This window comes from Oxyura jamaicensis, chromosome 1 (genome assembly GCF_011077185.1).
Source record: "Oxyura jamaicensis isolate SHBP4307 breed ruddy duck chromosome 1, BPBGC_Ojam_1.0, whole genome shotgun sequence".
NCBI classification, from domain to species: Eukaryota; Metazoa; Chordata; class Aves; order Anseriformes; family Anatidae; genus Oxyura; species Oxyura jamaicensis.
Window position 1 is genome coordinate 204,106,470 of NC_048893.1, and position 26,881 is coordinate 204,133,350.

General features: G+C 49.8%; 1 protein-coding gene across 1 annotated transcript; it reads left to right on the forward strand.

Moving 5' to 3' along the window:
- Positions 1–1,658: 1,658 nt before the first annotated feature.
- On the forward strand, positions 1,659–19,274 carry RRM1 (ribonucleotide reductase catalytic subunit M1). The gene is made up of 19 exons (XM_035330895.1): positions 1,659–1,784; positions 2,390–2,478; positions 4,108–4,285; positions 4,795–4,895; positions 5,514–5,573; positions 6,924–6,963; positions 7,874–8,036; positions 8,621–8,762; positions 9,381–9,464; positions 10,082–10,243; positions 10,716–10,795; positions 11,265–11,466; positions 12,527–12,676; positions 13,581–13,802; positions 14,234–14,310; positions 15,147–15,282; positions 16,527–16,622; positions 17,470–17,658; positions 17,988–19,274. Exons 1-19 carry the CDS (start codon positions 1,766–1,768, stop codon positions 18,174–18,176), a joined length of 2,379 nt encoding a protein of 792 aa, XP_035186786.1. The 5' UTR covers positions 1,659–1,765; the 3' UTR covers positions 18,177–19,274.
- Positions 19,275–26,881: the final 7,607 nt, after the last annotated feature.

Consider the following 26,881-nt stretch of genomic DNA (forward strand, 5'->3'; position numbering starts at 1 on the left):
CATCCCCATCCCATCCCCATCCCCATCCCATCCCCATCCCATCCCCAACCCCATCCCATCCCCATCTCCGTCCCACCCCATCCCCAATAACTGAGCTGCCAGCTGTTGCATGCCACCAAAGCTGCCGGGATGTCCCCTGGAGACCCACAGGGTGAGCCTCACCAGAGGCCACCTTGCACGTCGGCTGTTTGTGTTCTCACCAGGCAAAACCTGGCGCTTCCCCTGCGGCGCTGGGCTCGCCTCGGCTCCCCCGTCCCGCTCACACAGGCGGAGGCCGCGCTGCGCGGCGCAGTCCCCGTGCGTGGGTGCACCCCTCAGGTGGAGGCGGCCCCACCGCTTCTGTGCGGGGAAGGAAGGCGCCACAAATGCGAACTGCAAGATGTTATCACACCACATTATACAGCTGCTGGTGGCTGCTGGCTTACAAGGCTCCCAGCGTACGTTAGCAGAGGAAACGCTGACTTTTGGGGTTGCATTACGTGTATGAACCTCAGCCGTGCTTTGGGGCACCGCTGTCCCTGGGTGCTGCCTGGACTCTGGGACACTTTCTGTCCCTCGGAGAGGAAAACTTTCTGCGGATGGCTGTGGTGGTTGCTCACCCTCACGTGCATGGGGAAGGTGCCGCCTCACTGAGGCTGTCACTCCCGGTGTTTTAAGGGCAGCCAGGGGCTTTTTGAGATCCCGGAGGGCCTTCCTGCCACGATGCGCCCTTTGCTCTGCCCCTGGCTGTGGCACTTTCACTTGTTGTATGAGGACAGGCTGGGAGAACTGGGCCTGCTTCGCCTGGAGAAGACGAGGGGAGACCTCATCCACGTGTATCAGTATCCAAGGGCAGCGTGCCAGCAGGATGGAGCCGGTCTCCTCTCAGCTGTGCCCAGCAACAGGATGAGAGGCAACGGGCACAAACTGCAGCACGGGAGGTTCCAGCTTAGTATTTCAGTGCTAACAGTGCTCAACATTTAGCTGTATCTGAAGCTGCTGTGTGATTCTGCCATCACGGGGCACTTCTACAGGGCGACGGAGCGCTGGGACACAGGGAGGCCGTGGGGTCCGGGGATACTCCAACCCCACCTGGGTGCCGTCCTGCACAGTGTGCTCCGGGTGACCCTGCCTGGCAGGGGTTGGACTGGATCATCTCTGGAGATCCCCCGGCCGTTCCGTGACGTTCTGTGTGTGGTGTCCCCGTGCCCTGGCCCTGCAGGCCCCCCAGGGCTGCGTGTCCCGGGGACTGGGTGAGCCCCCTCAGCGCAGGGTTGCTGGTTGCCATGCCAGGAACCTGCCCGAGGAGCGGAGCTCTGCCCGGGCGCCCCTCTCCCTTGGAGAGCCGCACGGGATGTTACGTCTAGATACTATTTCGTATCATTATCGCGGCTACTGCTGTAACGCGAACCGCGAAACGGCGGTGTTCCGGCCCTTCGCGGGCCCCGTACATCGCGCCCGCGCGCGGCCCCTTTCCCGCCCGGCCTGCCGCCGCCATCTTAGAAGCGGGCAAACCGGCGGCCCCCGCCGGGCGGGCGGCGCTGCCCGGGCCGGGCGGGGAAGGCGGGCATGGGGAGGGGACGAGGCGGGAGGGAGCCGCGTGGGGCGGGAGGCAGCCCCGAGCCCGCGGCGGGGGGACGCGGGGAGCGGAGGTGCCCGGAGCCAAGATGTCGGCGCGGCTTCAGGCGGAGCGGCGAGGCGCTACGGCGGCGCGGCGGGGCCAGCGCGGTTGGCGGGAGCGGGAGGCGCGCAGAGCGAGCGCGGCCCCGCAGCCGTTGGAGCCGCCATGCACGTCGTCAAGCGCGGTGAGGGCGGCGGGGGCCGGGGGGCGGCCCCGCTCCTCGGGGGGGCTCCCCCGCCTGAGGGCCGAGAGCTCGGGGCGGCTGCGGGCAGCCCCGGCCCGGCGGCGGGCTCGGGGGGCCCGGCCCGGAGCCCCCAGCCCCGCGGTGTCGGCCCCCCTGGCTGGGGGCTGGGGGCTCGTCCCGGGGCGGGGGGCACGGGGGGAGCACGCGGGGAGCCCTGGGGAGGGCTCGGTGCCCAGGGTCTGGGGCTGGGACCCCCGAGCTCGATGCCCCGTCTTTGTGGGGCGGCCCTGAGGAACGGGGTCTGGTCTCTGCAGAGGTTGGTGCCGGCGGGGTGGGGGTGTCCTGGCCCTGCGGGGTGTCCTCGTGTCCTTGAGGAGGTGCGAGCGCCCTGCCTTCCCTTCTTGCCCTGCTCAGAGTGAGGGACCCGGTGCCCAGTGTTGGCCATGGGCAGCAGGACGGAGGAGGGGAGCCTGGGCGGGTTGTCCGCAGTGCTTCCCGCCTTGAAGTCACCACAGGAGGGTTGGCTCCTGCCGTGGGTGCTTTGTGCTTTACCAGTTCTTGTATCGCAACGGGAACTGATGTCTCGGTAACCTCTTCTCCAACAGATGGGCGCCAGGAGCGCGTCATGTTTGACAAGATCACGTCGCGCATCCAGAAGCTCTGCTATGGGCTCAACGCTGACTTTGTCGATCCCGTGAGTCTCCTTTGTCCTGCCCCTGGCGGTGATCTCTGCTAGGCGCCAGCAGCTGGGAGCAGATGTCGCCTGGTTATTCACCTTGGCAAAAACCAAATCTGGCAGCCTGTGCAGGAGCCGTTGGCAAACATATCCATAACACGTTTCTTTGAATCGTGTTCTGCGTTTTTTGCTTTGTGGGTACAAAACCTGAGACTGGAGCGGGGGAAAGTCTCTGCTTTACCTACTGTAAGCTGCTTTGGGTAGATACCTCAGACAGTGTTGAAGTGATTGAGCTTCTTGTGCTTAAAAAGTGTTGCTCCAACTCACATGTTAGGGTAGGTTGCTCACAATTTCAGTCTGTAAAGCTTGAGCAATGCTATATGGAAAGCAGATCTTGAACCTCTTAAAACAAGGTGCCCTTTCTGTCAGAACTCCTATGTCATTCTAATATCCCCATGTGTTTTTTTTTTTTTGAGTTCCGTAGGATTTTGGGTGCATGCTGATGGCACCTGTGCATCTCTGTTCACAGCCTGTGCACGGATCCGTGGGTGTGTGTCAGGTTTTTATGTGGATGTGCAGAACCAGTCTGTTCGTTTGGAGTTGCCAGCCTGGGCTCTTCTCTGAGATGCACCCATCAGTTTTCGTGTCTTAAATTGCAACTGTGAAATATTTGACATTCATTCTGTACCCAGAAGTACAGAGCACAAAGAACACGGCCTTGATCTCAGCGACTCAAGTTGTTGATGAGGACACCAGCAAGATTCTCAGGCCTCCTGACTTCAAATGCCCCGGTCTCAGTAGTGAAACTTCCTTTACTCGAAGCACTGCGTTATTTATTTGGCAGTAGTGTGTAAGATCTTTCTTCCCAGAACTGCGTTTCTCCCTTTGGATGCGGATCTTGTTCCAGGTGCTTTACAAGCCAGTAATAACAATCCTGAATGGGAAGTGCTTCCTTGCAGGGAATAAAGCTTGAGAAGTACCCGTCCTGGTTTTCTGAGGCTGTTGGCATTTCAAATGTGTGCAGCGGTTGCCACCTTAGAGCAGCCCTCTGTTCTGCAGTGCAGAATGTGATCTGTAGTGATCAGTGCTAAAGATTTGACAGAACAGCAGAAACTGCTTTTGAGATGGCATCCCAGGAGATGGCTGTTAGATGAGGATTAGGTCAAGTCATGAAGCAAAAGGCAGCGTGTCCCTTCCAGGGCTGATCTTTTTTTTCTCTTGCTGCAGAATTATTTTAAATACAGCACTTACATGTCTCATCAGACATTTTAAAGTCAAGCTTTATTTTTAGTTTTAAAACTTCCAAGCAAGTCATCTTTTAAACTGACTTTTTCTGCTAGTTTTCTCTGTCCTTTAAGAAAGTGTCTGCAGGAAAAAACAAACAAACAAAACTTTTTAATGATTCCAGATTAATGGTTTCTTCTTTCTTTGCTCTTTCCCTGACTTCCCTCCTGCCCCAGTTATCACTTGGTTTAAAATTTCAGGTGTCAGTACTTCACTGAAAGAACTTAGTGTTTTAATTCGCTTTTTTTAAAAAATAAAGTACAAAGTACTGCTGATAGTGGAGCATGTCTTATACCCTAAATGGCCGAAATACCACGATTTCTTTAACACCCGGTAGCTGATCTGCACGATTCTCCCTTCTAGGCCCAGATCACCATGAAAGTGATTCAAGGGCTGTACAGCGGTGTCACGACAGTGGAACTGGACACCCTGGCTGCTGAAACGGCTGCAACCCTGACCACCAAGCACCCTGATTACGCTATCCTGGCAGCAAGGATTGCAGTGTCCAATCTGCACAAAGAAACCAAGAAAGTATTCAGTGGTGAGTCTGTCTGGGGGCATTTAGATAGCAATTAGTCAGAAAGGGAGTAGGAGTTTTAGAGGATATAAATATGGAAATCTTTCTTAAGCAGAAGGTACCAAGTACCCAGGCTAACTAAAAATGCCATGGAGATGAAAAACATGAGTTTTATGTGTCACTAGGAAAGTGAAATTGCCTCTTCTGCGAGAAAGAGATTTCACTTAAATAGATCGATGATTTATTTCCCTATAAATAGATTGATTAAAAATGTAACTGATTGAAATTAGGACGTACCCACTCTTTCTCATTTATTGCATATTACAAATCCTGTAAAAAAAGGTTGTAAGGCAAGTGCGTTAGCAGATCAGTAACATCGCTGAGCACGTAGAAGAAGAGTTGTACATGCGTAGAGCTGGAAGGGATTATTTCTGTGCAGGGGTAGTCCTGCCTGTTAAATCTTTGAAACCAATTGACAGATTGTATATATAGCTTTGTGGATGTACTTCTTTTTAATCCTGCTTCTGTTGTAGATGTGATGGATGACCTCTACAACTACGTAAACCCTCACAACGGGAAGCACTCACCAATGATCTCTAAAGAAACGCTAGACATAGTTCTGGCCAACAAGGACGTATGTAACAGTTTCCCAGTTTTTGAAAATTCAGTGAACTGGTTAAGATGATTTTTTTTTTAAGCCATTTGTAAGCCATTTGTTTTAGGACAGAATGCCAAGACATCAACGGGCACAGCTGATAACTGCTCTCTTCTGGAGTTTAAAAGAAGGTGTAGGAATTTCCTTCATGTAAGGACATTTTCTTAAATGTCCTCATAGTCACGAACAGCCCAATTAATTGGTTTGGGGAAAAGGACTTTTCAGTGTGGCAATCTGTTTTGTACTCACAGAAGGGAGAGAAGAGGTTTGGTGTCTGATTTCCTGTTGTTCCAGGCTTCTGTTCTTACGGGGAAGCCGCATTCTCATTTTGATCATATCTTGTGTTTCTTGGTGTCTAGTTAAAGACTTCAGGAAAACGTTGCCAACAATTGTGCATTGTACTTGGAAAAAATTGTTAACACTGCATTTGTTGTTTCAACCTCAGTGTTCTTCCCTGTTTTATTCACGACCATCTGTCTGAATAACCTGTTTCGCTACATTTTCGAGGCCAGAAATACCGATATCAGCATTATGCCTGAATGTGAAACCCCCAAAATCCGAATGTAAATGCAATTTTTTCTCTTTATTTCCTCTCAGCGCCTGAATTCTGCTATTATCTATGACAGAGACTTCTCCTACAACTATTTTGGTTTTAAGGTAAACAGCACATTATTCATGATAACATCAGAACAGCAGTCTTAGTTGTTCTGGAGCTGGGTCTGTTGGGAGGAATGGGAATCCTTGCAAAATCGTTTGACCAGAACACGAAGGGCACTGGAAGTAGCTTGGGCATTAGTGGGTTGGTGAAAACGAAGTACCTGCACAAAGTGGTTGCCTAACTTCATGAATCATGTACGTTCTTCTTGGCTGTGCTCTGTTCCTTGGCTGCTATCATATTTTAACTGTTAGCCTCCAAGTTTTCTGCAGCAGATAGTGCTGCATGTTGTTGGAAGCTTCCCAGCTGATGCCATTCCTCAAGGAAGTAATCTAATTGTTAATAACCCAGAAAAGGGATCTTTGTTTTTCGCCATTGTTTCGTGTAGCAGTTGTTCTCAGTGTGTCAGCCCACGGGTTTGTCTTCTTCCATGCTGCTGGAACATCTCCCCCACAACCAGTCCAGTCGGCTGTGCCCCCACCACCTGCTCCTCCCGCTCCCCTCGTAACACGCTGTTCTTCGCCCAGTTGTTTTAGGGCACGATGCGGTGGGCTCTCTGTAGGGTTGGCTGGAGGGTATTTGGCATAGCACCGGGGACCTGATAGTTCGTTGGTCTTGATGAGTCTCTAGAAGAACTGCTGATCTCTGTGTCGAATTACGTCCAGGAGGTTCTTCCATCAGCACGTGGTTTGGTACTTTCAGGTTTGGGGGAAGCCGGCTGTGCAGGGCAGGGCAGCTGCGGAAGCAGCATAGGCAGGGATGGAGAGAAGGGACCTTGAAGGGGCGTGTGTGCGCTTCTGTATGCGTATAGATATTCAATGCCTCACATTCCCTCCTGTAATTACTGCTGTAATTCGTTAGGCACAAGCTTAAAAGGCACCTGCTCAAACTGTAGGGGCCTACCGTATGTGTCATTTGGTGTGTTCACCACCCAGCACAGCAGATTGTGGTACAGGTGGTCTAGAAAGCGTTATGATAGTATAATTAGTGATACTGACAGGTGGCATTGCGGAGGACAAGCCCTCCCTTGCCGTCCAGCCTCAGTTCACTGTGGATTGAAAAGCGGTGTTGAACCTTGCTGCTCCATGCTTCATAATCCACTCTATAATCCAAAGCATAGAGACCTCGGCGTTGGAGTCTTACAGTGGACTTCTGGCTTTGGTTATTAGTCGCTTCACATCCTTTGTCATTAACGAGAGTGAATTGTTAACAAGTCAAGTGCAAAGTTGGTGCCTCTGTTGAAACCTGGGTTAAGGAGCACGAAGGTGGTTGAGGTTGCAGCTTTCTGTATTAATAGGATTTTTTAGATTTAAATTTGAATGACTGCTGAAATGCACTCTCTCTTTTTAAAGACCTTAGAACGCTCCTACTTGCTGAAAATCAACTCAAAAGGTAAGAACCGTCTCTGTCAGTTTCAAGTATTATTTAAAAGTCAAGGCCGTGGCTCAGAGCAAGGGTTGAGGAGGCAGATAGGCTACCTCATGGAGCAGTCCAGCAAAACCATTGAGTCCTGGCTTAAAGAAGACAGCAATCAAGTGGCATGTTTGTAGCAGGTGTTCTCTGTACACGTGCAGCATCTCTTAGCTAAGAGTCCGGTGCCTATCTGGTGGCAGTGGTATGCTTACATGAACAACACGATCCCTAAGCAGCGGCACTGTGCCAGGTGTACCTGGATGTTCCAGGTAATGTCGGTGACCTGGGCATCTGTGCTTCACCTGGCTCTTACAGAGACCCCAGTGCCTTGAAAGCTGCCTCTTACCTTGGGTGTCGAAGATGAAGGATTTTTTGCCTGACAGCCCGTTCCATAATGCCAGGTGCTTTCTAATAAATTTAGAGCTGCTGTGCTGTCACTGCCAGCTATCGCAGGCCTTTAGCCTGGAAATCCCAGGACACAAAAGAGCGCGAGGTTGATTTTAATGTAACACAGAGAGCAATTGGATGCTGGGTTGCATATTGGATTGCGATTTAGCTATTAGTACTGTTTTCTTTTTCCCCGTGAGTACAGCTGAGCATTGGATCAGGTGGTTGAAAGGGGTTATCCAGTCCCAGGCCTGGAGTTTTTCAAGACCTGACTGGATAAAGTCCATAGCAAGCTGGTCTAATCCTCTTAGCTGACTCTTCTTTGAGCAGAAGATTGTACTGGAGACTTCCATCCCGAACTGTTCTGCAACGCTATGAAAATTATGGCTCTCAAGTGGCCCATTGCACATTGTATCTTAGTACCACAGCCTCTACTTCTGTCTGTACCAACTGTAAACGTCACACTGACATTCTTTTCTTCCTTCTCCTTTTCTGTGTCTAGTTGCTGAGCGTCCTCAACATATGTTGATGAGGGTGTCGGTGGGCATCCACAAAAATGACATTGATGCCGCAATCGAAACTTACAATCTTCTGTCTGAAAGGTGGTTTACCCACGCCTCACCCACGTTATTCAACGCGGGCACCAACCGGCCTCAGCTTTCCAGGTACCTTTGGCTTCCAAGCGTGTTTAATGCGTAACTGGAGGAAGATGAGGTTTTGGTGATGGGATCTATCCAAGTGCTGTCACAACTTCTAAATCTAGTAGCTGTGCTTCTGTGATAGTTCTATGAAGCTTTGAGAAGCTGTTGTCAAAATTAACTTGATATCTAGTGTAGTGTTTGGTGAAAAATGATGTGTCGGTAAGCTTCTCAAGCTAATGGAAGTGGCTCTTTTATTTCAGAGTTGCTTACATACAGAGTCTTTTGTAGGTTAAAAAGTGACTCCTGGTAATTGTTTTTTTTAAATGTGCTAAAAGTAGCAAGGATAACTGTTAGGAAGTAGATCTGATTTTAAAAACGCTTTGCTTGGGTAACAGAGGTGTCAGTAACATAACTATTGTTTGTGGTGTTTTCTAAATCTGTCCTTTATTCCACAGTACAGCCTATGGGTTTGCTTATTTTTTTTGCTTGGCGTAGCGTGTTAAATATACAGTGTTTGCCCTTGGTTTTCTGCAGCCCTGGTAAAATAGCTAGTGATTTTTTTTTATTTTTTTAATCTTTTTTATGCTGAAGCTATTTGTTTTCACTAGTTGCTTCCTGCTGTGCATGAAGGATGACAGCATTGAGGGAATCTATGACACTCTCAAGCAGTGTGCACTGATCTCGAAGTCTGCTGGTGGGATTGGCCTGGCTGTGAGCTGTATCCGAGCCACGGGCAGCTATATTGCTGGGGTGAGTGTGCAGGCGGTGTGCGGCGGAGGTTAACCTTCTGGGTTCAGGAAGTGGCCGTCCTTACTTGCCCGATCAGCGCTGCCTCTACCAGCACTGCTGTCCGTTTAGCACAGCAGTTAGTCCAGCTCCGTAGTCCTTCCTTTCAGTATGCCCTGAAACGAAGAGGTTGGTTTTCCTTTGTTTCCTAATAGAAGTCCTTCCGAAAAATGGAGTGGATCTCATTCCAGTGCTTACCAGGCAATTCCAACTTATTTATGTATCGGCAGCCTACAGGCATTGGCCCTTTTCCTTTTTAGAAGCTTAACTGATTAAGGTGATCTGTGGATGCACGTGTTTATTTATTTATTCCTTTTTGTCACCATGTATGTAAGCTCTGCAAGCCTTTGGATTGTGTTATGTCCAGGAATTAAGTTCAGATGGTGCATTTTTTACTTCAAAAAAAAAGAGGAGTTTGGGGGAGGATGGTGGTGCTACCAGAGCACTGGTTGAGGGGGTCAGGCGCTAGCTTTCAGGATGAGTTTGTCTGACTGCTGAAAGCCACAGAGCCGTACAGAAACGTAGGCCCAGCTCTTCAGGCAGTTGCTTTTCAGTAACAATAATTTTCCTGTGCCTGTGCAGACAAACGGAAATTCTAATGGACTTGTTCCAATGCTGAGGGTCTACAACAACACGGCTCGCTACGTGGATCAAGGCGGTAACAAGGTATTGGCTTAGCATTAAATCGGGTGAAGGGGTTGGCCCAGGTCAGAAGGAGACCACATCTGTGAAAGACAGAACCAGTAACATCGATGTGGTGGTAGGCGACATGTAATTACAAGAAGGATTCTTTTCCCTTGTTTCTAGTTGGGCGTTCTCAGTTTGCTGTGCACTTTATTGCGTAGGTATACATCTGCTGTGTGGTAGCTGTGTGACATGAACACGTTCAGCCTCTCGCAGTGGTTGTCAGTCACTCTTCGTATGCCCTACATTGACTTAAGGTGTAAGACTGTAGAAAGATTTTTGTTCTGTACCCTTTATATTCAGATAGCCAGAGGTCAGTGGAGGCATGGCTCAGTATGTACATCTGAGATTTGTCAAGCTCCTGTTGACACAGAAGGTATTTTTAGTGTGGGATCGTTTTTATTAAGGATCTGGAGCTAGTAGTATGACCTAGTTCCAGTAACTGAGAGCAAGAGTAATATAAAGGATATTGAAATTACCTTAACAAGACTATAAAACTAAGTTCTAGTGAGTTTAGGGTATTGTGTTCAGTCAGCAGCAGTGTGGGAAATATTTCCAAGGGCCATTTGTTCCGATCCTGACTCTATTTTCTGTATCAGAGACCTGGAGCTTTTGCCATCTACCTGGAGCCTTGGCATCTGGACATCTTTGAGTTTCTTGACTTAAAGAAGAACACTGGGAAAGAAGAGCAGCGTGCCAGAGACCTTTTCTTTGCCCTCTGGATTCCTGATCTCTTCATGAAGAGAGTTGAAACCAACCAGGTAAGAAGCTTGATTGGTGCAGGAGAGGCCTTTTAATGGAGAAGCGTGGCGTTCACAAGTGCTGTGGAGCTGGCTTCCTAGCAGCAGAGGAAGCCTTCTATGATGCTTCACAGCTGGATCTTGCAGCCCATGACTGATATGCCATTATGCTAATTTTTAGTCTGGAGTACCCTGAAAGCATCAAAATCTTCTCAGTAAATTGATCTTTGTGTGACTGCTTGAAAATGAGTTATATCTTAATAAGTAGTCATTTCAGAATTTAAAAAGCAGTTTGATCATAAATATTCATATAATTGATTTTTAAGTAAATCATACTACTCAAACACCTTCCCCATGTCTGCTGGAAGAGTCGGTTCATACTGTTTCAGGAGGGGAACTGAGTTTTTGTGTTCCTGTTTACAGCAGGATCTGCTGCTGAAGTTGGATGCTGTCAATTAGCAGATTTTCTCTGAGCGTTTTTTCCTTCTTACAGGACTGGTCCTTAATGTGTCCAAATGAGTGTCCTGGCCTAGATGAGGTGTGGGGAGAGGAATTTGAGAAACTATATGAGAGGTAAGAAAAGTTGCAGACATCCATTTACAGAACTGCCCTCATGGGGTATGTGGGAGCCAAAGCACAGGTTTGTGGTGTTGGCTTCCAGGTGCTCACTGAGTCGAATTACCAGGTTGATAAATGGACAAAGACCGGGATGTCTGGTTACTGTTTGCTTCAGACTGCTTAAGATAGAGCTACATATGAAAGATTATTTTAGAGGAAAATTCTGAAATGATTCCTGCTTAAAGCGGTTGGTGGCTTTGTTTTGAGCTAGTTGTGTAGGGTGCTGCAGTGAAAGCTCTGTGTTTCCTTTAGATGTGAATAGTCTTGGTACCTTGCTGTTAATGCTGGCCTCCTAATTAGAATTCACACAGCTCAGAAGTGAATAGAGTCTTGCCCTCCTGGGAACCTGGTGTTAAGAATGATCGATTCCAGTGCTGTTTTTGGAGAGTCTGGGAGCTGACAAGCAACATGTGCCCTGTTGCAGTTACGAGAAGCAAGGCCGTGTCCGCAGAGTGGTGAAGGCCCAGCAGCTCTGGTACGCCATCATCGAATCCCAGACAGAGACGGGCACGCCCTACATGCTGTACAAGGACTCCTGCAACCGGAAGAGCAATCAGCAGAACCTGGGGACCATCAAATGCAGCAATCTGTGCACAGAAATAGTGGAGTATACCAGCAAAGATGAGGTAAGTGGAGACGAGGAACTTGCAACTTTTAGGAAAGGTGTGACTGTGCCTAGCTTTTTAGAGTATGTCTGACTTTTAGCTGGGGAAGGGAACAGGTAGCTAAGAAAATTATGAGGATTTTTTGACTTGAGTGCTTACAGCACTTCTAAGTCTGTGTGTGGTGGTTTCCCTTCCCTTCCAACTCCTGTGGAGGATTTGGTATAAAAGAAGATACCCATCAAAGCAAAACTCTGGCACCTTGATAGAGAAGTGAGCTCTTTGGCTTCTAGGAAGCTGATATAAGCATCTTTTCTGCTGAAGGTTTAGTAAAACCGTACCTCTCTAACCTCCAGACTTGCAGTTCAGTCGTAATTCTCCCTTGAGTTCCCTGTCTCATCTAGGTGCTCTACAGATGTACTATGTTTGGATTGCAGCGTTGATAACAAAGGTGAAGAAAGAACATAGAAATGAGTTAGTGCTAGTACAGCATGGCACATTTTGAGTGCAAAAAAGCTCTTGAGACTGTTAAAACCGAAATAATCGGTTTCTACTGCCCGAGCCAGTAGTGGTTCTTTAGCTCCTTGACATACTCATAAAATCCTGAGTAATCTTGAGGAGACGGAGCCATCTTGCCTGTCTGTGCTGCACAAGAAACCTCAGCCAACTTGTTTCAGTTCTCCTGGGTCTGGAAATAATGTGAATGTTAAAAATAATGAAAATAATGCCCTCATATGTTGTGGTTCTAATGGATATCAGTTGCTGATTCTGATAATACAAGAAGTGGTAAGGCCTGGTTTTTGGAAGGGAAGCCTACATGCAGCAGGACTGACCAGGACAGAGAATTGAATTTTTATGGTGATATTGATATCTACTAAATATTTTTCAATTGTCGTTATCCTTTTTTCAGCTTGTAAAAGAGCATAGGAATGAGTGTATTTTTCCATCCTCTTAGCTTGCTTGGTTCTTTGTTTCTGTATAGTTTGGATAGGGAGCATGCTCTGGGATTGAGGGAGTGTGTATTTTGCATGGGCTGTTGGCTGGCATGACCGTTTTCACAGTGTTTTTTTTTCTTTTCCCACAGGTTGCAGTTTGTAATTTGGCCTCTATAGCCCTGAATATGTATGTCACTTCAGAGCATACGTATGATTTCAAGAAGCTAGCTGAAGTCACTAAAGTTATTGTCCGAAACCTGAACAAAATCATCGATATCAACTACTACCCTGTGCCAGAGGTGAGTGCTGCGCCGCTCTGCGGCTGGAGGTGTGCCACGCCTCTGGGGACAAAGGGCCTGTTGTTCTCTACCGGTCCCAGTTCAGTCTTGGGCAGAAGGAATCAGTGAGGGGTTTTGTAAACCCGTGTAGGCAAGTAGCTGGGAGTTCCATTAACTAACCGTTTGCAGACGCGACCTGTTAGCGGCTTCTTAAGCTTCAACCTGTGCGCTTCCTTAGCGAAGCAGTTGTAGAAAAATCCTCCCCTTGAGATGTTTCGGCTGTCGGATATCTTTGCACGTGAGTGGATTTCCATAAAGCACAGAACAGCACTAGACACAGAATGGAAAGCCGAGCAGAGAGAATGATCGTGGAAAGATACCAAGAAGGTGTAACTCAATCTTGAGTTGTTGGCTTTGTGCGTTTTTGGTAGAGTGTACACGCATTTTTCTGGAAAGAAAGTGGAGAGAGTGTTGGGAATTGTTGACAGGGAATGGGAGCAAAGTTATTTGCAGTGCAACAAGACCACGAGGCAAGCAGCCAAGGAGGAAATAAGCAAATACTCAAAGTCTGAGGCCAAACCTGATGAGGATTATTTTTTCAAGCATGTACAATTAGAATGCTCGAGTGGCCTTGGTTTTCAAGAAACGTTCATTTCTAAATCATGCTTCCCTTCGTGTGTCAAGTTGAGCAATTAGAAGTAGTGATCACTTCAAACACGCTTAATGTTGGTCCTCAAACTTGTACCCTACAAAATAGCAAACAGTGGGAAATTGGGTGGAACTGGAAGCTGGGACGTTGCAGCAGAATAAAAATCAAGTCAGAGGTAGACGGCCTAATTTCCTTCCAGAGGTCCTTTCCAATTTAACTTACTCTCTGATTCTATGTAGCATTGCTAATTATTCTTTTTGCTTGAACGCTATGCAGGCCGAACGCTCCAACAGACGCCATCGTCCCATTGGCATTGGTGTGCAGGGTCTGGCAGATGCTTTCATTCTGATGAGATACCCCTTCGAAAGTCCGGAGGCCCAGCGCTTGAACCAGCAGATTTTTGAGACCATTTATTATGGAGCTTTGGAAGCCAGCTGTGAACTTGCCGAGGAGCAAGGACCATATGAAACATACGAGGGTTCTCCTGTCAGCAAAGGAGTAAGTTCCAGGAACTGTCTTGTGTCAGGGACAGGTCTATGAAAAGCAAGTCATGTGGTTGTGCCTGGTCTTTGATACAGAAGTAGGACTGAAACACATTGTGATAATAACGTCATATCATACGCTGATAATACTGCATCAATGCAAAGGATGCTAGAGTTGCTTCCATCATTTGGCTTTTTAAGTGCATTAAGAAATAAGTAATTAAAACTGAGGTGCAGAGAACAATAAAAGGAAGACTCAGCTCGTACTGGCTGGCCTCTTCAGCATGATTAAAACACCGAGTGTTTGTAAGATTATGGTACAGGAGCTTGGCTGAGGCTCAGCTGTAGCGGATAGCTAACAGGAATAACAGGTCGATTTGTCATTGATTTATAAAATCCGCAGAAAAGAGCACCCCATCTAATTTGTACCATTCCTGTGTTCTTCAGATTCTTCAGTATGACATGTGGAACGTCACCCCGTCTGATCTTTGGGACTGGAAGGCTCTAAAGGAGAAGATTGCTAAGTGAGTATTCTCACACAGTTTGTATTAAATGTAAATTGCATTTGATATGTTATGACTGATGTGAAAACAAAAGAGGTCACATATAAAAATGGCCCTGCATTTTCTCTTATTTTTCTCCCCATAGTAGATCTTTCTTCAAATCTCTTTTGTAGATGGTTTTCTTTGTTTTTCATTCTTACATGCCAAAGTGAGTCCATCCCATAGCCTCTGCTTTAGCTGAGCTCTTGCTTCATCTTGGATGCATCAGCCGAATGGTTTGTGTTCCAGTTCAACAAATGTATGGTGAGACAGTCAGCCAGGCTTGGGAGCTGTTTCCTCAGCTCACAGGGCAAAGCAGCTGAGCCTTGAACGTCTTCAAGACAGCAACTGTTGAAGTGTGACGTCACTGTAATGAATTTATTCAGTTTGCATGGGTTTAGTTTTCAAATGTAGGAAGTCTGTCTGCCGTCTTGCATATGGGGAGGCTTTTTATGGGCTGCTTTGTTTTTGCCTGAGCACTGCAGGGTTGTGTGCCTGACAGATTTTTTTCGATGCACCCTTTCCCATGACTAAATAATTTGGAAAAGCCTGGTTAAAGATGAAAATAGCGAAGACTTGAGTTAAGCTTCTGTATTGACCCACACTGCAAGCTTAGTGGAACTTCTGTTTTTTTACTGCAGCTAGTGAGAGACTTTTCAGGTTACCTCAGGAAGGTAAGGTTTCTGTATGTGTGCGCTGAGAGTTCCTTCTTGGGCTCTCTTAGCTCTGTGCAGACAGTCTGTAAACTATTATTCTTGGGCCTTTTCAGTCTTGTCTCACTTGGTTGAAACTTTCCAACTCTTGACTCTCATTGCTAGGTGTGGTGTCAGAAACAGCCTTCTCATTTCTCCCATGCCAACTGCCTCTACTGCTCAGATCCTGGGCAATAACGAATCCATTGAGCCCTACACCAGCAACATCTACACGCGCAGAGTCCTTTCAGGAGAGTTCCAGGTAAGCACTTGAAGCAGGTGTGGCAAAGAGCTTTTCTGTAGTCTTATTTCTGATAACCTTCACTGTTTAGGAAGACAAGATGGACGCTGCACACTTGATTACTTAGTTCAGTTGGATGTTTATGCTGGAGGCCAGAATTGTTGAGGAAAACATCTAACCAGCCTGTCTGTACTGTGCTTACTGCCAGGGAATACGCAAAATATTTTTAAAAAGTGCTACTCTTCTCTGGAAAAACAAAACAAAACAACACTTTGTAAGACCTTGACATTGCCTGCAGGAATATTTGCTAATGATTAGTGAAATTAATGAAGATAGACGCGTGCTCTGGGAAGAGTAACTGCGACCACAGTGCTGCTTTGTGCAGTTCTGAGGAAAGAGCTATACGTAAAGCACTGAACAGATCTGTGAAGAGGTTATGTGAAGGCTGTGCAGCTGCAGAGGTGTCTGTCATGTATGAAAGAATTTGAGCTCTGGGGGCTGGAGTTAACAAAGAGCTCTTGATGAGACAGAGGCAATACGTAACTGTTAGGGAGGTCCGGACTGTCCCCCTGGGGTGTCCCCTCATCAAAGCACTCCGTTTCCTCCTGACAGCAGGATCAGATCAGGCCTGTGTGGTCAGAACAACAGGATTTTTATCCTGCTCTGCTGTGTGGGTCAGGTGCAGGGCTGCTGGACAGGTCCAAACAGTCACAGCAAGCAAAAGTTCGTTGTTATTTTCCTCCCAGATAAACAGCCTGCATGCCCTTCATTGCCCTTCTGCCCCTGGTCTTGCTGATTTTTTTACACCCTTATTTAGTAATTCAGGTTGTGGTCAGTAGCCCCGGTAAGCCAAGACCTCTCATTTTCATGTCTTCTGTTGTTCCTCCCGCAGGGGAGTTCCATACACTCTCCTGTCACGTCTGTAACGTCCGGTAGCTTCTCCTATAACTGTCGTACTAGTTTAGCTCCGGCCTGGGGTCAGCTGAGCATTGCAGGCAGCCTTCTGTTGTCAGCAGTGGCCAGCAGCTTCTCACGTTCGTTACCTGTTATTTTAACTTCAGGCCCAGTCTGGCCGTTTGCATGCATTCCTCAGTGCGAACCAAAGAATGGAAGGTCAGCAGTACTGAACAAGGTCTTAACTAATTAAAAACGTGCATGTCGGTGTGGATTTCCCTCCTCCAGGAGGCCTGTCTGTGCTGTAAGGCAGGGCGTGTACCTTCTCAGAATATGCAGTGCTTTTATTCTTTGGCCTTTGCTCTTTACAGGTGGTGAATCCGCACTTGCTGAAAGATCTCACAGAGAGGGGCCTGTGGAATGAGGAGATGAAAAACCAAATCATCGCCCACAATGGCTCCATCCAGGTACGCATGTGAAGCTAGGAGAATGGCGCCGGGATTCCCGCCTGTCTGAGCAGTGCTGGCTGGCTGGGGGCTGGCTTCCACAGAGGGGCTCTGAGGTCTGCTCTATGTGAGTGCCTCAGCTAACCTGGGAAGGAAAGCTATAGTTTGGAGCATTTCTATTAGAAATACGAGGGAATGTGTCTGATCTCAGTGGGAATTTGTTCCTGCTGGAGCCTGCCCATATGATAGGAAATTCCAAGGGAAATATGCTACTGATGATTACTAGAACAGGAACAGAGTTGGGCTGCTTTACCTCATGCAGATTCCGCAGGTGTTTGGATTCCCATTTGTCGTAGAGATTGCAAAGGGGTAATTATGTAGCAGGGAGTTAGCTTGAGACAGGAGCCAAGTATATGACATCCAGAGCTGGAAGGTGTGTGTAGAAGAGCCTGTGTGGGATGAATCATTTATGCTCTGGAGTTTGAAATGCTGCTGTGACTGTTGTGCTTGGAGTCATGCATGCTAAAAAAAGTGCATCCTACTTGTCATGAAGTGTGCAGGGTACTAGCTGCTGGATTGCTTTTTGTAAGACCTCACAGCTATTTAGGACAAAACATTCGTGTCCTATTTGGAACCTTTTTTTTCCCCCCTCGAATTCCCCAGAACAAACCATCCTGTTGGAGCAAGTACTGTTTCCTTATGCTTGGGTGCTTTCAGATACAGGATGTCTGGGTTCAGTGATGGCGTTCAGGTACAAGAAGCCTGAGTTCTAGTCTGGTGAAATCAGCAAGTCATGAAGAATTTGTTTGTATAATGTGGCCATTTGGGCAGTTACGCTGCATTGGAAAACTCTTCCCATTTCTTTTAGAATATATCTGAGATTCCTGATGACTTGAAGCAACTCTATAAGACAGTGTGGGAGATCTCCCAGAAAACCATCCTCAAGATGGCAGCAGACAGAGGCGCTTTCATTGATCAGAGCCAGTCTCTCAACATTCACATTGCAGAACCCAACTATGGCAAACTGACCAGCATGCATTTCTATGGCTGGAAGCAGGTATCTGCGCGGGGCAGGGTGGGGGGCTTGTTCACAACAGATAGCAAATAGGGTTTGATAAGTTCTTTCATGAAAAGTTGGTCTTGCTGATTCTAAGAAGGGTAAACAGCCATCTCCTTCCAAGAATCCAGTATTGCTAGTGGAATATCTCTCTGAGCAATAGAGCTGCGGGTGCTTGTGGCATTGCTCCCACTAACTGTGCCTACCAGACATCACTGTGAGGCAGGGACAGCGGCGGGGCCAAGGAAGGTCAGTTCCAGCAGTTCAGAGGTTGGCTGTACTGCACGCCAGCCCGTTGCAGTTCTTACATCCATGCTTTTGCTCTGCAGGGTCTGAAGACTGGCATGTACTACCTGAGGACAAAGCCAGCTGCTAACCCCATCCAGTTCACGTTGAACAAAGAGAAGCTCAGGGAGCGGGAGAAGGCCTCCAAGGAAGAGGAAGAGAAGGAAAGGAATAAAGCAGCCATGGTGTGCTCCCTGGAGAACCGGGATGAGTGCATGATGTGTGGCTCCTAACAGATCAGCCCTGCAGTGCCAGCAAAGCCGTTCCGCCTGCTGTGATTCCTTCTAAGATAGGTGCATCTAGCACAACGTCAGGTTGTAGGGGCTTGCTGGAACTGTGGCAAGAGGGGGGATCACTGTAGTGTATTGTAGCTTCCCCGTCCTTGAATTGGGGGTTGGTGCACAGGTAGGTGCATGGATAGAATGCATAAGAAGTTTGTATATTGCTTTTGTAGCTGGGCGTACAGGAAACTTAAGTGCTCTTGCATGGTCTTTCGTTGAACCTTACAGGCAGGACGCTTCCTGAACAGATGGGGAAAGTTCTAATGCCACTTACCTTAAAGGTCTGTCCTTGGGACTTCAGATAATTGTTTTCATTTACTAACGACTCTCACTTGTGTCTTCAGAACAAGAAGGGGGCCTGACTGCTATGGTCTCCTTCGCTGTGATAAGACAGCAGGAAAATAGCCCTAGGGTAGCCGTGTTGTTCGCCTGCTCTGCAGGCTGCCATGGCAAAGGAGCAATTTACGTTAGGCTTATAAAGATGGCGTGTGCACATCTGCCAGGCCCTTCTCCCACCGTTTCTTGCTCTCCCTGTGCCTTCCTCTTCCCTTTCCAAAAATATTTTTGCAGGTGCAGAATGGTGGTGGGTGCCTTACCACCTGGAGGCTTCATTTCCTCCATCCAGCCTGACGGGACAGAGCGCTGCTCTTGTGTTAAATCCTCCTTTTCATCTCTGACCAGGAAATGGCAGAACTGCTGCAGTGTGTTCTGTTCTGTGTTAAAAACCCACTCTAATTTATCGTTTGGTTTACTGGTCATAGAACTCTATGCTGTCCAAGTGCACACACCATCTTTTTTGAAGATACATTTATCCACCCCAGCTGGTTATTCAAACTTTTAGAAATGCGTTTTTACTTCTCTGTGTACTTAATCCCCTGCTCTAATGCGATGGGGCTTCATCACCAGGTTCTTAAATATTTATTGAATTCATGTACCATACAACTAACCCTTTAATCCAGCCAAACTCAATAAAATGTGGAATGTCAGAGGAATGAACAGCGGTATCTTGGGAACACATTTTTTTATTAAAAGTGAACTGTAGCAGCTGGAGACTTGAGCCTTATTTGTGAGCCCTGCGCTTACTGCCCACAGTTCCACGTGCGGAACTGCCTGCAGGTTGTTGGGTAATAGGGGGCATGTGAACAGAATCCTCTGTTTGCTGGGGCAACTCATTAGGGCATCTGTTTATCTGTGCCACTTTGCAGATCTGGGCGTAAGGTGAACACAGGTAAGGGTCTGAAACAGTCATAGAATCACAGAATGGCTCGGGTTGGAAGGGACCTCAAGGATCATCCAGTTCCAACCCCCCTGCCATGGGCATGGACAAAAACCACCAGATCAGGTTGTTTAGGGCCTCATCCAGCCTTGAACACCTCCAGGAATGGGGCATCCACAACCTCTCTGGGCAACCTGTGCCAGGGCCTCACCACCCTCTGAGTGAAGAATTTCCTCCTAACCTCTAACCTAAATCTCCCTTTCTTTTAAAACCGTTCACCCTCGTCCCAACTGAGCAAAGAGTCGCTCTCCATCTTTTTTTGTAAGTCCCTTTTAAGTACTGAAAAGCTGCAGTGAGGTCACTCCAGAGCCTTCTCTTTAGGCTGAACATCCCCAGCTCTCCCAGCCTTTGTTCGTTGGAGAGGTGCTCCAGCCCTCCCATCAATTTTGTGGCCCTCCTCTGGACCCGTTCTAACACGTCTGTGTTTAATGTGCAGGGGAGGTCGGCTGAGTTCACAGGGCAGATTGGTAACTGTGCCAGAGGTAAGGCTTGAGCTCTCATGTCTTGTTTTTCTAGCACTTGCCCTATTTCTTCTGCTTTCAGAAGAAATATAAGAGGAACCTCTCACAAGGCACCACTGAAAATGAGAATCGTTAAGGTTGGGAAAGACATTCAAGATCATCTTGTGGGATCATCGAGATCCTCAAGCAGGATGACCGTGAGCCAGCACTGTGCCCTTGTGGCCAAGAAGGCTGATGGCAGCCTGGGCTGTATCAGCAGGGCTGTGATTAGTAGGTCGAGAAAGGTTCTTCCCCTCCACTCTGCCCTGGTGAGACCACATCTAGAATATTGTCTCCTGTTCCAGGCCCCTCAGTTCAAGGATGGAACTGCTTGAGAGAGTCCAGCGCAGAGCCACGAGGATGATTAAGATGACTAGATGATCTTTCGAGGTCCCTTCGAATCCCTCACATTCTGTGATTTTGTGTGATTGATCTGGTCCAACCACCCCCCTACCGCCACCATCACCCCAAGCACCATGTCCAACCTCTCCTTGAACACTCCCAGGGACGGGGACTCCACCCTGGGCAACCCGTCCCAATACCTGACCACTATGTGAGAAGAAATGTCTCCTCATTTCCAACCCAAACCTCCCCTGGCACAACTTGAGGCCATTCCCTCTGCTCCTATCACTGGTTACCTGTGAGAAGAGGCCGACCCCCAGCTCCCCCCCCTTCCTCTCAGGCAGTTGCAGAGAGCAATAAGCTCTGCCCTGAGCCTCCTCTTCTCCAGACCAAATCCCACCAGTGCCCTCAGTCCTCCCAGGCCTTGTGTCCCAGGCCCTTCCCCAGCTTCGCAGCCCTTCTCTGGACATGCTCCAGGGCCTCAATGTCCTTCTGGCAGTGAGGGGCCCAAAGCTGACCCCAGCACTTGAGGGGCGGCCTCAGCAGAGCCGAGCTCAGGGGGACGATCACCTCCCCGGCCCTGCTGGCTGCACTGCTCCTGATGCAAGTATCTTGTGAAGTGTCTCTCTGCTTCCAAAGGAAGGCTGGTAGGTCTAGGCACCACTCCTGCCAGATGTGCCTCCCAAGAAATGTCACCAAAGCTGTCACTGGACCGGTGTGAGGCCTCGAGCTGTTGAGAGCAGGGCTGCCCCAATCTGGCCGTGTCCTCTGCAGCCACCCCAGCCTTTGCTCCTCAGGCATCGCAAGGAGAGATTTGGGGTTAGTGGTAGCTGGATAACGTGCCCTTAGGGTGTCCCTGTGTAAACAGGAATAGCTCCCCGAGGACCCTGCAGTCCAGACTTCCCCTGTTCTTGTAGTTTGCTGTTGCTGCTGTCTCCAAGGCACTCCTAAACATGAGTGCTGTTGAAATCAGCTCTCCTACCTGATCTGGTCTCCCGGGGGAAGAGTGAAGAGGGCTTGTTCCTCCTGCTAGACAGCGAGGAGAGGCAGTCAGAGAGGCGCTGGAGTGGAGGAGAAGAGTTGCACTGAACGCCAATACTCCTGCTTTGAGGGAAAGCACCAGCTCTCTCCCACGTGCAATTTGTCCTCCGCCACTGCCGTGTCTGCGATTTGCTTGGCCTTTGTGCCATCTGTGGTGTTCCTTTAAACACCAGTAGTTCTTTCAATGCCAATTAGATTTTCCTGTTGCTGTTTCCTTAATCTCCTAAACACTGTCACTAGCCAGGGAAATAGTCTGTCATTGCTGGTTTTGCTCGGTTCCTTTCTGAAATTGGTTTCCCTCACCTCTGCTGCAGCTGGGCTCGAGCAACCCCTCCCAGCCAGCCCCTCGCTCCCTCTGCAACGCCTCCCCACTTGGCAGCAAGGTGCTGCTGCTCTCTAGGAAATAGCTCTGAGCTACAGAGGAAAAAAAAGGGTTTAAATGCTGGAGACCCCGACTGGGGGCAACTCGGTTGTGTTGTTCCTGGGGCAGGGGGAGGATGGGGGAAGCTCGTGGGCTGATGGCGGTAACGTGCTGAGTGCGGGCTGCCCGATGCGGTCAGTGGGAAATCCTGAGCAGGGATGGTTTGAGACCCTGTCCCTTCAGCCCCGGCACTCCACAGCCAGGATCCTCGCCAGGTGGGCAGCGCTTGCTGTCCTTTTGTCCTGTAGCTGAAGTGAGGGGCTGAGACGTCCTGCCCCGAGGCTGAGGGGTTGGTGCCTTCCCTGGCCCAAAGGGGTCCTGTGGAGCATCTGTAGAGAAGCAGCCTGGAAGAGGAGCATGCCTCTTGCTAATGATGGACACAGCAACCAAAAGTCTAAAATCCATGCAAATCAGACCAAAAGGCAGTCTGAGGGACGATGAGCACGGCAGGGCTGGGTTCCTGGCTCTGCCTTTCTATCAGCCCTTGAACACGCAGGCAGCTCTCCCTCCTCCCAGCAGAATCCCAAGCAATGGCACCGAAGCTGGGCACGTTCTTCAGGCTGACGTGGGTCAGAAGCTCCTGTGGCCTCCAGCAGCAGCCCAGCCCCTCCTCAGGAAGGTGGGAGTTAACCCGTCTTGGCCAGCTGTGTGGGACACGTTCATGGAAAGAGGCTTGAATCTCCTCATGTCTGGGTGAGCACATCAGGACTTGTCACCGCCGTGGTACCTCCTGTGCGTGCCCAGCTCTCCATCCCCAGGTCAGTGGCAGTGCTTGCAATGTGCTGAGCTGCAAGTGGCTCTGGGGTCTGAGCTGCTAAATCCAGAGAGCTAGCGAAGCTTGGCCCCATGCAAAACCTTCTGGGTGGAAAACCCACCCAGGAGCTCTGCTGCCGAGGCCTGGTTCAAGCTGAGGAGGGTGCAGCTTTGCAGCTGGGCTATGCTGATGAAGAGGGCAGCCCTTTGGCAACCTTTAACTCGTCCTTTAACACTTCGGACCAGCTGTGCTTTTTGTCAGTCCAATAAGGAACAGCTTTTATTGCTGGTGACTGCCCTGCCTTGCGGCTGCTTGTCCCACAGCTGGGAAGTGGTGGGTGGGAGCAGCCGAGGAGCAGCCCGGTGTTCAGTGACAGCGGGGTTTTGGGCTGGCTTATGCCGGTTTCGAGGCTGCACCCACAGCACTTCGTGGCTTGCCCCTGGTCGTGCATAAGGACCTGAGCCAGAGCAGTGAGCGTGGCTCACACCTAGCCCAGGCTGCTGCCCTCGCCACCATCCCTTCCTTCTCCGAGCTGTGTTCTGTCCAGCCTCCTGCAGAAGGACTCAGGCATTCATGGGTTTTGTCACTAGGCCATCCTGGCTGGGGGCTTTCTCAGGTTTTGTCCCTAAAGCCAAGCACCTTCGTTTGACTCCAAGCATCTTTGTTTATTTCTCTGGTGCTCCCAGTACAGGATCTCTCCTGTATTTTAACCTTCACCTCAGTAAACTATCCTGGAGGAAACTGCTTTGTAAGTGAACTTTTCGAGATTCATCTAGAGCAGGAATCCTACCTAATCCCAAGCCACAATGTCAGTGAGGTACTCTGCTAGCATCCGTGGGGTTAGCAGGGAGATCCGCTGGAGATTTGTGACGCAGAACGGCAGGCAGGCAGGGCGGCTGGGGAAGCAGGGCTCCATCCTCTGCAACCCCAGGGAAAGCTGGCACGTAACGTGCTTCCTAAACACAGCGTATGCCTTCCTAGAACTGTCCTTTCTGGATTATTTCTGTCCTTCCTACTCTCAGTGGTGGCTGATTCAGGCTCTCGGTGTCCAGGAGACAGCCTGGAGCTGGAACCAAAAGGAGCATTTTATTCGTGGCCTGTTTATTCACCAGTTTTTTCCTGCTGGGTGCATTGTCCTCGTGCTTACTTCTGTCCCCCGGCTTCTGATTTGGATCTCCCGGAGGGGATTTTACGTGGGGAGCCGAGGGCCAGCACGGTGCGTGCTGTGCGCTCTGCTGGGTGGCAGCGGGGACGGGCGGCCGCGGGCAGCCCGCGTGCCTGGCAGCCAAACCGCGGCCGTGTGGCTGCAGGAGCGGCGATCCGAGAGCTGCTCCTGGCACCTGCTCGTCACAGCCGCCAGAGAAGGATGCTCCGTGACATCCCCGCTTCTAGCGTGTCATTACTGCCACTCAAGAGTTTCCCCTAATTCCCAGCTGAATTATCTACCGGTGCTGCAAACTAAGCTCCTCGTCCCCCCTTTGGTAGCCCCGCTCTCCAGAACAGCCTCTTACCTCCTGGCAGCAGGGGGCTGCTTCCCCCTTCCAGCTCCCTGTTTATTCAAGAAGCAAACCCAGCCTTTTGCTTCTTTCCACGTGTCGTGATTTGATCTGGTTCAGCTGGACTCTTTCCATGCCTGCCTGTCTCAGCCTGCAGTGCCCAGGCCCGGGTGCAGTACTTGGCTGAGCCCACGCCAGTATCAAGCCGAGCTGAATAACAACACCCGGGTCCTGTGTGCAGCGCTGCTTTGATGAAGCTTCGGAAGGAGATGGGTGTTTTCTGGTGCTGGCACGGCGCTGCTGGCTCCTCAGGGCTGTGATCTGCTCCGAGCCCAGCCCCATCCCTGCCACCCCTCTGCCTACCCGGAGCTCCTCTGTGCTCTGGTTTCCCTGCTGAGTGAGGGACTTGCTGCTGGTTTGGGCTGGGTTTCACACGGTGGATTTCAGACCAGCTGTCCGGTTTGCCAAGGTGGTTTGAATTCTGCTCCTGTTCCGGGGGTGACAGCAGCCCTCCTCGGCTGGGGTTTGGTCCCGGGTTTCGTTCTGTCATGCAGCTTGTGTAAGGCTCGGCCCGGGAGGACCACGCCACTCAGAGCTGTAGGAGCTTTTGCTTTTTTCCCTTTTCTTATTGCCGCTGTGTATTTGAGCTGGTGCCTCTTAATTTATGGCAGTAAAACATAACTGAGATTCTTGACTCTGCAGCCGCAATGCAGCAGGAAAACAAGGAGCTTGTCTTTTCCCCTAAGTCTCTTCCCTACCTAATTTTCCTATTTTAAAAATCACTTTTTTTAATGTATCAAGTTCTTGCTATAGGAAGTGTCCAATTAACTTATATAGACACTGTTGAGAAATATCAGATGGCAAATACAGAAGGTACCTACAGACCACGCTGTCTCTGCCCAGAACTCATCTGTGCTCTGTAAAAATGAGGGATTTTTGCTGGGGGAAGATGCTAATTCCCTGGAGCTCTTGCATTGCCTATTTTTTTTCCCTACCAGCACTGAAGTCAAACTCAGTAACAAGCACAGAGTTCTGCTGTACAGCTGGTTCTGTTTAATATTCATTCTGCAGCTCTGTCAGCTCCTGCTCTCCGTTGCTTCCTGTACAACCCTCATCCCCACAGCGCGGCAAACACCACGCAGGTGTTCAGACAGAATCACAAAATCACAGAATCACAGAATCGTCTAGGTTGGAAGAGACCTCCAAGATCACTGAGTCCAACCTCTGACCTAACACTAACAAGTCCTCCACTAAACCATATCCCTGAGCTCTACATCTAAACGTCTTGTAAAGACCTCCAGGGATGGTGACTCAACCCCTTCCCTGGGCAGCCTATTCCAGTGCCTCACAACCCTTTCAGTAAAGAAGTTCTTCCTAACATCCATCCTAAACCTCCCCTGGTGCAACTTTAGCCCATTCTCCCTCGTCCTGTCCCCAGGCACGTGGGAGAACAGACCAGCCCCCACCTTGCTACAGCCTCCCTTCAGGGACCTGTAGAGTGCAATAAGGTCGCCCCTGAGCCTCCTCTTCTCCCAGCTGGGAGGTTCCTGCTGCCCCTGGAGGAGCCGTTCCTGCAGGAGTCCCCTGCTGTCCTGCGGTGCTGGGACTGCCTCAGCAGGGGTGAGCAGAAGCTCCCAGGTGAGAAGCTCACCTGCTGTCTCCACGAGGACCTCAGGACACTCTGTCTGATCTGATGCCCGCGAGGACTTTTCCCCACCTCAACTGCGTGGATAACTGCTGGGCACAGGGAGGCGAAGAAAGGAAGGGCAGAGCCCGAGGTTCCCGGAGTACAGGGAGTCCCAGAGGGGGAAGGCGTTTTTGGTGGGGTCCCTGCCCGGCTTTGCAGCCCGCTTCTTGACCCAGCAGGGCAGCCCAGGACCTTACAGCCCCGTCTGCCTCTGGTCAAAGTGCTCTGCCGGGGCGCTGTGCCTGCAAAAGGAGGGGCAGTTTGCAAAGGAACGATGAGGTGCCTGGGTCTGAGAGCCTTTTTCTTCCTCGCTGGTAAGATGCAACAGCTCCTGCTGTGCAGCCTAGGACGTTGACTGAGAGCGTGCTCTCGACTGCAAGATCAGCCCCCGTGATCCCGAGGTTCCTGAGGTTCCTGCAGCCCACCGGTTTTGTTCCTGGGGAGCCGGGCTGAGGCTGAGGGACTCCTCACGCAGCTCGCTGGGGCAGACGGGGCTGCGGTGCTCAGCACAGAGCTGCCTGGAGTTTGTGCTCCTCCGCCTGCGTCCTGCGGGGCTGATCTCAGAACACCCCCAGCACGTCCAGGCAGCAACTTTCTGCCCGTGCTGCACCCCTGGGGCTTGTGTCAGTGTCCTGTGCAGTAGGAACATCTGCCTACAGTTCTTATATATATGTTGTTACGGCGGGCTCTTCTTCAGTACACGGCATTACGCTGTAGGGTTTTTTGGGGGGAGGTTGCTGCCTAAATGGGCAGCTATCCTATGGCCCTGTGGGTGTTCTGGGCTGTGTGTTATGACTGTACACAACACTGATTATTTGTTAGATTAAAAACACCAAAACATTTGTTTCAAAAGGAAAAAACAACACACTCCGAGAATTCAAAGGCTTTAAAGCTGCGGACAGAAAGCCCTGTGTATCCATGGCCAGATCCTCCGGCTGTTCTTCAGCTACCTGATTAGGAAACTCCACTTTTCTGGACTAAGCCAGCCCGCTCTCTGCAGTCCCCTCAGTGCTGCTCGGAGCACCCTGACTCTGCTGGGCAGAAGTGCTCAGGATCCCCAGCGCTGCCTCCTCCCTTCCAGGTGCCTGTGTGGGTTCTTCTGAATGGGTTCCTTCAGCGTGGTGTGGTGCAGAAATGTTT